This window comes from Cucumis sativus, unplaced genomic scaffold, assembly GCF_000004075.3.
Source record: "Cucumis sativus cultivar 9930 unplaced genomic scaffold, Cucumber_9930_V3 scaffold95, whole genome shotgun sequence".
Lineage (NCBI taxonomy): Eukaryota > Viridiplantae > Streptophyta > Magnoliopsida > Cucurbitales > Cucurbitaceae > Cucumis > Cucumis sativus.
The window spans coordinates 105,303-117,415 of record NW_022279584.1 but is presented as its reverse complement, the minus strand read 5'-3'; the positions used below and the strand labels follow the sequence as shown (position 1 = coordinate 117,415).

Genomic DNA, 12,113 nt, shown 5'->3' with positions numbered 1-12,113 from the left:
GTTCCAAACAATGGATAAAAGGAAGCATACTAAAACACAAGTAAAACAAGAGGATTATTTTTATTGTCTTCCATTATCTGAGAGTGGAATGCAAACAAAGCAATGCAAAAGCACCATTCAAGACATCTGACTGATTTATACAAAGTGTAAATAAGACACCAATACAATGCTGAACATTCTCCAAAACAAGATGCAACATACACATCATTCATTTGGCTATTCAACGGGAATATGTCACGTTTTTTGCCATAATTATTCTTGTTTCATGTTTGCCCACGATGGCAGGACAAGACTTTCAGGTAAAGCAAATCCTGGTTTTCCAATGTCAAAAGGCCTTGGCCGCTTGCACGTAATACTTAGTTTTCCATTTTTAACCTTAAGGTTGCACCTTATGTTTAAATTGTCCATCCGAACATCTTTTTTTTTCTTTTTCTTCTTTCCTTCCTTGGGTAATAAAGAATAGTGACCTTGAAGAATTAAGAGAATTGGGGTCCGGCACCTTTGGCACTTTTTACCATGGAAAATGGAGGGGACTGATGTTGCTATAAAACGAATCAATGAGAGGTGTTTTGCTGGGAAACCTTCTAAACAAGATCGCAAGGTTGTTCATTTTAAGCAACTGGCTTTTCTTTTCTTTTGTTATTCGTGTATTTTTCTTTTTGTTCCTTGACTCAAGTCCTTTTTGTTGTTTTATATTGTACCAGTGAGAAGATTTTTAGAATGAAGCAATTAAGTTTGCTGATTTGCACCACCCAAATGTGGTACTTTTTATGGTGTCGTGCTTGATGGGCCTGGGAGATTTGTGGCCACAGTAACAGAATATATGGCCAATGGTTCGCTCAAAAATGCTTTGTTGAAGAATGAAAAGTAACAATTGTTCTCATTTTTCATACGTTTAATTTAATTTGTTAGAAGTTAGTTGCAGTATAATGTATCTTCACCCTTAGATTAAGCATAAATACAATTGATGCAGGAGTCTTGAAAAGTGGAAGCGCCTCTTGATTGCTATGGATGCAGCTTTTAGAATGGAACACCTGCACAGAAAGAATATTGTGCACTTTGATTTGGAAAGTGATAATCTACTGGTCAATCTTCGAGATCCTCATCACTCAATATGCAAGGTTTGTGTATTACTGATAATAGCAGAATCATCATTGTAGTGCATTCCATTTAGTTAAACTCTTGATTTGATTTTTAAACAAAACAGGATGATAACCAATTTTTATAGTTATTGTTGTAATTAACACAATTAATTGTCAAATAAAAAATGTATTTGACTATTAACATTTTTTTGTTTGACTAATTATAGTATGTTTTAAGAAGAAAATAAGCTTGGCTTGTCTTAGATATACGGGATAAAGTAATGTTTTTAACTAACAAATGCCTTAAACCAGCAATGGTCTCAATCTCCTCCCAAGACCTCTCAAAACCCTTACTCTCTAATCAAATGTTCCATTAAAAAAAATCTAGTGAGATATTTCACAACCTTGATCGCATAAGACAACAATCTCTATTTCAAACCAAACTAACTCTAAAGGGCTCGACAAAAGTTGAAAATCAAGGTAGCAAACTGCGATCTCTAAAGGATACGATGTGATCTAAAGGAATGCTCCTGTGCTATAAATGCATGGGTGCAGTCCAAACACAAAGGAAGATTGTCCCTATATATAATAACTTTTTATAGGAAGCATTTTTGAAGTGTTAACTCATCTATTTCCAACAGGCTATTCCTACTTCGACCAAGAGTGAAGAGTTCCTTACGAAAAATTCTGATTCCGAAGGAACTCGACGCATTTTGACCTAAACCGACTTAACTTTTTGAGTTTCTACATGTTTATTTTTGCTTCCTCCAAGAGTTAAGAGTTTCCTACGCAAGTATTGATTCTGAAGGAACCCGACGCGATTCTTATCTAACTGGTTTAACTCTTCTACTTTCTATTGGAAATTGTTGCTTCAACCAAGAGGGAAGAGTTGCCTACGCAAATTCTGATACCGAAGGAACCCGATGCATTCTGATCTAACCAGCTTTACTCTTCTACTTTCTACATGCTATTGTTGCTTCAGCCAAGAGTGAAGATTTCCCTACGCAACTTTTGATCCTGAACGAACCCGACGCATTCGGAGGTAGGGAGCTGATTCCTAAGAAGTTGGTTAGTGTTCTTGTTCTGATTTTTTTACCTTCAGTTAACTACGTTGTTTCTGAAGAAATTAAAGTTATGGGATGTGATGCATGTTGGTAGGGAGCTGAATCCTTTCTTAGGAACGTTTTGGTGAGCATGGAGGCTGTTTATTTGAGTCGGAAGCCCACTGCAAAATCTGTTTTGGAGTTTGGTCGATCTGTTCATGATGATACAAATTTGTTATGATCATATTGCATTTTGAAGTTTTGGGGTATTTTTCTTCCATTTCTTTTCTACTTCCAATTTCATTTTCAATTTCTGTTTATTTTTTATTTTTTCTTATGTATATTATTTTCTAATGGTCACAAGTTGTGCAATGTCTTTCTTTTAAGTCATTGGCTACTTTGTAAAGAGAAAAACAAAGTTAACTATATCATCATTCTACTCTTTCTACCCCATTTCCATAAAGAAGCAAGAAACCAGCTAACAGGCAGATCGAACTGGCTTAAAGACTCAATTGGCCATTTAGTCTTTCGAGATTTAACATTCTGTCATTGTTGTCGTTGCCCTTAAATCTCCTCACAATCTCTTTGTTCTTCCAACAATCATTAAGAAAAATCTGTGTAAACTGAACCCCATGTCTTCCCTTTTCTCCCCACCGGCCAAAATTTTTCCTTCCATTATTTGTTATGATCATATTGCTTTTAGAACTTTTGGGGTATTTTTCTTCCTTCCATTTTTTCTACTTTCAACTTCATTTTTATTTTATGGATTCATCATTCAATTTCAGCAAACCCACTGCTTATGGTCAAAAGCAAATTTAAGTTGACAATGGTTAGAAGATATAATATTACATTTACCTCATAAGTTTTTGGATGAATTGGTGATTTAACATGGTCTAGAGTGAATAGTTTAGGAGGTCTGTTAGGCCACCATTGTTATTTACTTATAATAGAAGAAAGAAAAATAAGGCACTTTAGGAACCAACAATAGTTACTTAAAAAAGATGACAGTTATCTAAAACAGGAAGTTAAATGAACGAGAGGGAGATGGGAAAGGGCAGGCAGTTTTTAGTAAAAGGAAGGGCCTGCAATACTCCATGAGAGATAGGGGAAGCAGAAGGCTCATGATCCTTTTCTGGTTTTAATTGTAGTATTTTTAATTTTGTTTATTTGTGTTTTGGAGTAGGAGGGTTTTGATAGAACACTGATATAGTGTTTCTATTTATTGATATTTGCAACGGAATTACAATCTCAAAGCAGTAAAAGAAAATATAAAGAACCCTAACCCCTTGCCCTTCCTCTCTTTCAAGGAATATTGCAGCCTTAATTCTTCACCCTTCTCCCTCCCAACAGACCCCTATTTATACTCCATACCCAACTCCTATTCATACTCTAACTAACTTTCTCTCTCCATAACAAACTCCTACTTATGCTCTATTATTTTATTATGGAGCATCTACTAACAATATTAAAACTAAGGCTATTCTCCCTAGCACGTGCGATTAACCTTGCTTCTTCTTCCTTCTACTGTACTGGTGTATAATTGGGGGTCTATCATTACATTCCCTTTCCAAATGCACCTTGTCCTCAAGGTGAAAATTCGGAAATTTCTTCTAAAATTCTTCATACTCCTCCCAAGATGCATCCTGAGGTGGTAGCCCTTGCCATTTAATCAGCACCTCCCACATTCCTTCCTTGTTCTTCGAATACCCATATATCTCCTCCGGAATAGCCAACCACTCATAGTTTTCATTTAAACAGGCCATTTCTTCTGGTTTCAACATGGTGTGATTTCCCACCATCTTTCTAAGTTGCGAGACATGAAAGACTGGGTGAATACATGACGATTCCGGTAGTTGGAGCTTGTATGCTACCAGTCCTATTCGTTCTGTAACTTCAAATGGCCCAAAAAACTTTGGGGACAGTTTCTCATTCTTTTTCTTACGCAAGGAAGATTGCCTGTATGGCCTAATTTTTAAAAACACCATGTCACCAACCTTGTATTCCACATCTCTTCTCTTCAAATCTGCAGTCTTTTTCATTTTATCTTGAGCCACTCGAAGGTGTTCCTTCAATACTTCCAAGACTTCATCCCTTGCCTTGAGTTGTTCATCTAACAGGAAGTTAGATGTGCTTTGATCCCCATAGTATAATAACGGAGGGGGTGTGCGACCGTATACAGCCTGAAAAGGAGTGATTCCCAATGACCGGTGGAAGGTGGTATTGTACCAATACTCTGCCCAGTGTAGCCATTTTGCCCATTCCTTCGGTTTCTCACTACAGAAACATCTTAAATATGTTTCCACGCTCCTGTTGACCACTTCTGTCTGACCATCTGTTTGTGGGTGATATGCCGTGCTTCTATTTAATTTAGTGCCAGCCAATTTGAACATTCCTTTCCAAAAACTGCTCACAAATACCTTATCTCTATCCGATACGATGGATTTAGGAAATCCGTGTAGACGCACAATTTCTTTAACAAATATTTCTGCTACAGTTTTCGCTGTGAAAGGATGTTTGAGAGCAAGGAAATGACCATATTTGCTGAACCTATCGACCACTACAAATATAGTTTCAAAGCCACATGATTTCGGCAACCCCTCAATGAAGTCCATTGAGATATCACTCCAAATGTTGGTGGGAACTTCCAATGGCAGTAATAGCCCAGCCGGGGTTAAAGCCAAGGATTTATTCTTCTGACAAATAAGACATTCATCACAGTACCTTTTGATGTCAGTTTTCATTCCGGCCCAATATAACTCTCCAGTAATTCTCTTATAAGTTCTTAGAAAACCAGAATGTCCACCTATCACAGAGTCATGGTAAGTATACAGTATGGCTGGAATCAAAGCTGATGACTGAGATAACACCAACCTGTCCTTGTACCTTAGCATTCCGTGTCTGATAGAAAATTTTCTTTCAGTATTCTCCTCCCCTGATTGTAGTTCATCCCATACTTTGCGAAGTCTGATATCTTCTTCCACTTCCTTCTTGACTACTAATAAGTCTATTAATGCTGGTGCCGTTAAGCTACTGAGTTGAACCGCTGGAGGTACACGGGATAGGGCGTCCGTGGCTTTATTCTCTAGTCCTGGTTTGTATTGTACTTCAAAAGAGTATCCCAATAGCTTGGCTACCCACTTTTGGTACTGTGGTTGAATTACTCTCTGCTCTAGTAAAAACTTCAATGATTTCTGGTCAGTCCTTACTATGAACGGTTTCCCAAGTAGATACGGTCTCCATCTCTGTACAGCCATGACTACGGCCATTAATTCTCTTTCATAGACTGACTTTACTCTGTCCCTTACTGCCAAGGTGTGGCTGAAGTAGGCAATCGGTTTCTTGGCTTGCATTAACACAGCTCCTATGCCATACCCCGATGCATCCGTTTCCAATTCAAAGGTGCTACTGAAATCTGGCAATGCTAAGACTGGTAGGGTCATCATCGCTTGTTGCAGCCTTTGAAAAGCTTCTTCTGAATCGTCAGTCCAATTGAACCCTCCTTTCTTCACTAACTGAGTTAAAGGAGCTGCCATTGATCCATAATGTTGGACGAACTTTCGGTAATATCCTGTCAAGCCCAGGAACCGCGCGAACTTCTCTTATATTTGTAGGTGTAGGCCATTCTTTAATTGCTCTTATCTTTTCCGGATCGACCTCAACTCCTTGAGCTGATATGATGTGGCCTAGGTAATCCACGCGTTCTTGGTGCAAAGCTACACTTCTTTCGATTAGCATAGAGTTCGTTTCTTCTTAGGATTTCCAGTGCTAGTCCAAGATGCGTGAGATGTACCTCTAAGTTTTTGCTATAGATCAAAATATCATCGAAGAACACCAATATGAACTTCCTTAGATATGGCTTAAATACCGTGTTCATCAAAGATTGGAAAGTTGAGGGGGCATTAGTTAATCCGAAGGGCATGACTAAGAACTCATAATGTCCTTCGTGTGTACGGAATGCTGTCTTTTCGATATCTCCACTTGCCATCCTAATTTGATGGTACCCAGCTTTCAAGTCAATCTTTGAAAACCATCTAGCTCCATTCAACTCGTCGAATAACTCCTCAATAACTGGAATGGGAAACTTATCGGGTATAGTCACGCTGTTTAAGACTCTATAATCTACGCAGAATCTCCAGCTTCCATCCTTCTTCCGTACTAACAGAACCGGGCTGGAATATGGGCTATTACTTGGGCGAATAACCCCTGAACTCAGCATCTCTTCCACCAATCTCTCCATCTCTGCCTTTTGTTGGTATCCATAGCGATACGGCCTCACATTTACCGGGTCAGTTCCTTGTTTCAAATAGATATGATGCTCAATACTTCTTCGTGGAGGTAGAGTCTCCGGCCATGTAAAAACATCTTCGAATTTCTTCAGGACATCTGAAACTGCCTCGTCCACCGCTAGTACTTCCTCAATTCCATTATCTTCTGGGGGCTCATACATTGTCTCCATTGCTCTGCACTCAATTAAGAATCCTTGGTCAGAATCCCTCCATGACTTAATCATATTCTTGAGGCCAACCATGGCTTTGGTTAAGCTGGGGTCTCCTTTGATTTTCACCTTCTTCCCATTGTGTAGAAAAGTCATGGTCAAGTTTTTCCAATCCACTTCCGTCACGCCCAATGAATACAACCACTGCATTTCTAGTACTCCATCTACTCCTCCCAACTCAAGTGGTAAGAAGTTTGCTTCCACTTTCCATCCCTCCAGTTCTAGCTCGATGCCTTCACAAATTCCTTTCCCCTTCACAGCTGCACACGAGCCCAAAATCACTCCATAGTGTGAAGTAGTCTTTGTCGGTAAACTCAGTTCCTGCACCACCTTGTCCGAGATGAAGTTATGGGTTGCTCCACAATCTATTAGGATAATTACTTCTCTATCCTTAATCTTTCCTCTCACCTTCATCGTTCCGGGATTCGTCAGCCCAACCACTGAATTTATGGAAAGTTCAACGATAGCCTGATCTTCTGGATTTATCTCGACACAGTTCAATTCTGTCTCATCCCATTCCGCTTCCTCCACAATTTCATATTCCTCATCCTCCTTCACCACATACATTCTTAGTTCCCTTTGCTCCCTTCCTTTACATCGGTGTCCATGAAAGTACTTTTCATTACAGCGAAAGCAAAGTCCCTTCTCTTTTCGGGCTTGAAATTCTGCATCGGGTAGTCTCTTCGTCGGGCCTTCTTTCTTAACTTCTCCAGTCGCTGTTCTTAATGTCACCGTCCGTATTGGAAATATGGTATTTCCTTTGTCCTCACTGTGGTTCATCGCTGCACTACTCCTGATGATTGAAGAGTTTGGAGGGGGGTATTTACCCTTGGCATAGCCGTTTAGGTTCGCCTCCTTGCGAATGATCTCCCGGTTCTCCACGAGTTGAGCTGCGTGCATCATCTCGGCCAAACCAACCGGTTTACAAAAAACTACCTCAGCTTTGATCCACGGGAACAGTCCATTCATAAACGTCTCCTCTACCACACGATCTTGCAGGTCGGCAAGTGGTGCCATCAACCTATCAAACTCATTGCGATATTCCTCCACTGTGGTCTGCTGTTTAATCCTTAAGAATTGCCCACAAATGGATCCTTCTCTCGACGATCGAAACCGCACCAGCAATCTCTCCTTAAGATTGTGCCATCCTGTAAACTTATCGCGTTCTTCTTGTGCTCGGTACCAGTTTAACGCTGGACCTTCAAAACTGATGGTCGCCACCAAAACCTTCTCTGCATCACTCAGTTTGTGAATTTGGAAGTACCGGTCGGCGCGGAACAACCACGAATCCGGATCCTCGCCATTGAATACTGGCATTTCGACCTTCTTGAATTTGTCTCTCTCATTCGCACCCTCTTCGTCCTCAGTCCTCCTCTCCTTTGTTTCGTTCTCACCTCTCCTACTTGTCGAACTCTCTCCTTCATTACTTTTTCTGCCTCCAGTTTCTTGTGCGCCGTAGTCTGCCAACTTCTCACTGGTTGTCGTCCGTTCTTTCGCAATGGAATCCATGAGTATCATCAGCATTTGATGCGTCTTTTCAGTTTGATGACTGATCGCTGTTAAGCTTTCTTCGATCGCTGGAATTTTACTCACTTCTTTCTTTATCAGCAACATTTCCTGATCGTAAGCTTCCATTCTCTCTTCTGATCGCGTGTTAACCATGGTTTTCTCCTTGCCCAGATTCGACAGGCTCTAATACCAATTTGATAGAACACTGATATAGTGTTTCTATTTATTGATATTTGCAACGGAATTACAATCTCAAAGCAGTAAAAGAAAATATAAAGAACCCTAACCCCTTGCCCTTCCTCTCTTTCAAGGAATATTGCAGCCTTAATTCTTCACCCTTCTCCCTCCCAACAGACCCCTATTTATACTCCATACCCAACTCCTATTCATACTCTAACTAACTTTCTCTCTCCATAACAAACTCCTACTTGTGCTCTATTATTTTATTATGGAGCATCTACTAACAATATTAAAACTAAGGCTATTCTCCCTAGCACGTGCGATTAACCTTGCTTCTTCTTCCTTCTACTGTACTGGTGTATAATTGGGGGTCTATCAGGTTTCTTTGTTTGTTGTTTGTAATTTCTATGTAATTTTCTTTTTATTGTAACATTGAGTTTCAAATATCAATATAATAGAAACACCACATCTGTGTTCTATCAAGGTTGTATGTTCAAAAGTGAGTAGATAGTTGAGGAGGTCCTTATGTTCAAAAGTGAAGTGAATTCTAGGTGATACAATATAAAATTTATCTTAACCCATCAGCTTAAGCTTTTGGGTGATTAAATGGTTTAACAATAATATGATTCCAAAGTAGAAATCAAGTGGAGAGGACACAAAGGCTAGTATTTTAGGTAAAGGTGAACAAAGGTTCTTTATTCAATTTCTAATGCTGGGTTGTATAACATAATTATGGTTGAAGTTGTAATAGTACTCTACTTCATTTGTACAATGTACTCTACTTCATTTGTACAATGTACTCTACTTCATTTGTACAATGCCTTCTACTTCTATTGTACAATGCATACTAATTAAGTTGAGTCAACATTGTTAAATAAAAAAAGCTGCTTGATGTTGGTTGAGTCAACAATCAATTCTTTACTGTAACTAATGTTGAAGTTGTGTTTGTATTCTGTGATGAAATAGATGGATGGGCGTGGGATTGACTCATTAGCAAGATTTTACCTGTATTTTGGATATACTCAAAAGAAGAATTATCATTCCCAGCCAAAAAGTTGAAAGCATTTTGGTTTTCACCTCCCTCCATTTCTAATGCTGCTGATGATGGTGATGGAGTCAATGGACCTCTGCCAAGAGTGTTCATATCACAAATTCTCGTGGATTAGTTGAGTAAATAAACTCAAGGTGCGTTTCACCAAATTCTCGATATGCAAAAATCTGAATATATTTTTTTCCTGAAATTTGGCTACAACCTGTATCTTGGTGTTGCAGTAAGTGTATTGTTTTTTTTAAAACACAAACTACTAGCATTTTTATTATTGAACTGATGAACAAAAATTCAGACAAACTAATCATTTACCTCATTTTTCCCTCCTCTCAAAATACATCATGGAAAGAATAAAACAAACACAAAATCAATAACATGAGGCAAACCACAGTTTGAACCATGCACAATGCTCTCTCTTTCTAGACTTTTAATGCACGGTCATTCTGTTTTCCGGCACTGGTTGTAAAGCAGTTCTCACTTTCACGCCACCTCCAACAACTTTTGTGTTGATGTTATTATTTTCCATCTTCTTATGGTTAAGTTGGAGTTTTTCCTTGAACAACTTCCTCAACTGCCTTAGGCTAGTATTATCTTTCTTCACCACTAACTGAATGAACTTTGCTTTGTTCTGTTCTTTTTCAGCTTCTTCTTCCTCAGCATCTGGGTTGTCCATTAGCAAACTAATGGTTTGTTCTTCAACGGGAGATTTGGCTTCTATTGTTGGCCTAGGGAATTGGTTTGCCAATGATTGAACTGCATTGTTGTTGGAGGATGTGATAGTGATTTCCACCAAAGCTTCCTCACATTGAACAATGGCATTTGGGATTTCTGGTTGTGAGTCGATAGCTTCGACAATTATGTCTTTAGGAAGAGTTTCTTCTTCCATTTTCCATTGGATCTTGACATCAACCAAATCATCAGAAACATTCTCGGGGAACTCCTCCGTGGACTTATTGATAATTGTATCATCTTCTTCAGCTTGAACGGAACTTTTCTCCATTTTTGTTTCCTTCTTGTCTCCTTCAATGTCAGCATCTGATGCTACATTTCCGGTTGTGGGATCTGATCATTTTCATCTTGATTGTCTTTCACTTCCAAAGATTCTTCATCACTGCTCAAGGCATCATCTCCATCAACTTCAGTTTCTTCTTCCACATTTTCGTGGGGAAGAGACAGTTCTTCAGCAGAGTTATTCACGTGTGTTTTCTTCTTCAACATCTTCTTCAATTTTATGTTCCAATTCACAGGTAGACTCATTTTGTTGAGATTCAAATTCCATACCAAATTCTTCTGCAATGCTCGATTTGTGAACTTCAGTAACATCCAAGTCTTCAGTAGGCAGAGAAGATTTGTCAGATTCATTGATTTCCTCAGCAGAAATCTCCACAAAATCATCATCTTTCGAAACTTCATTTACTTTTTCATCTTCAGAGAAGCATTGCACATCCGAGTTAGCATGAGGTGCCTCTGTTTTAGAATCATCAACGCTCTTTGCACTAATTACATTTTCATCAAAAAGATTTTAACATATCATCAAGAACCATTTCTGGTTCCTTCTCTGAGAGTGCAGTAAGTGTATTGTTAGCAATGTAGTAGGCATAAGGTAGGAACATGATGCATTTTGGTTTATGTAACAAAACCTTAGCTTGAATTACAACTTCATATCATTTTTCCTACCGCATTCAGGACATAATCAGAAGATACACTGAATGTTCTTGCATTGAGAAGAAGCATGAAATCTTAAACGCTTTCACAATCTTCAACTTCAACAATTGCTTCCATCTACTTAGCTTAGCTTGGCTGGCTATCTAAGACCAAAATATACTTTACAACCTGGGGAATATTAAATCTAGAATTTACAAAATTAGTACATATTATTTAAAATCAAACTAAACAGACTGCAATCTAAATGTGGAAAATTAAAAATTACCACAAAGTTTCAGTAGAGTAAATAATGTAGCAGCAACAAAGAAGACAATTGAAATGGCAACCCAAAAGTGCTGCAAAAATAAAGAAGAAAATAAGCTTTGATCAAACAACTCATTAAGAAGAAGAAAATAACCTAATTTGGTTCTTCAAAGATCTATAAGAAAAAGAGGAATACAACTAAAGAATAATTATACCATCCTCGACTCTTACTTCAAAGCAAATTTTGAATGTTCAATTTAGCAATGCTAGTCTATAGGCTTCTTACTCTTAATTGTATAAATTTACCCATCAATAGCAACATTGTTTTTATAGAGAAAGTTAAACAATGGAGATGATAAATAATCTTACAAACTCCTATTGGATCGTTTTTCTTTTCAAATGAAAATAGTTAATTTATTTCATTTATGGAAGGTGAAAATCTCAAATATATAGTAAAAGAACATGGAATATAAGGAAGCCCATAAAAAGAAGAGACTCCACTAGCTAGGTATTGATCAAAGATAAATATATGGATAAATAGATGCAACCTACAAATATATCAAAACAGACTAATACTCAAACTAAACTAAAGAAAACAAAAACATTTACTACTAAAAGATAAAATAAAACACAATTCAAAACAATTAATTACCAAGATTGATCTCAATCGAAAACCAAAACGCATCACATTATGAAGATATTGTGCTTCACATAACACTCCAAATAGCTATACCAAAATTACTTACTCTACATTTTCCATTTTGGCAAATCCACCTACAAGAATGCTAGTTACCAAGCTCATTTCTATGCCTTCTCTTCTTTCATTTTTCTAACAAAAGATAGTATGA

The 12,113-nt window shown here is 38.0% G+C and overlaps 1 protein-coding gene and 1 long non-coding RNA gene across 2 annotated transcripts; one reads left to right on the top strand and one right to left on the bottom strand.

The window, feature by feature from the left end:
• Positions 1-456: 456 nt before the first annotated feature.
• LOC116406402 lies at positions 457-1,228 on the top strand. The gene is made up of 3 exons (XR_004219406.1): positions 457-601; positions 705-867; positions 974-1,228. It is a non-coding gene; the product is annotated as an uncharacterized LOC116406402 (long non-coding RNA).
• Positions 1,229-5,780: 4,552 nt separating this feature from the next.
• LOC116406393 lies at positions 5,781-8,307 on the bottom strand. Its single transcript, XM_031890112.1, has one exon. It carries the CDS (start codon positions 8,280-8,282, stop codon positions 5,781-5,783), a length of 2,502 nt encoding a protein of 833 aa, XP_031745972.1. The 5' UTR covers positions 8,283-8,307.
• Between the last annotated feature and the right edge of the window lie 3,806 nt (positions 8,308-12,113).

Coding starts and splice junctions, on each gene's coding strand:
- LOC116406393 (XM_031890112.1), bottom strand. CDS start 8,282: ATGGTTAACACGCGATCAGAAGAGAGAATGGAAGCTTACGATCAGGAA.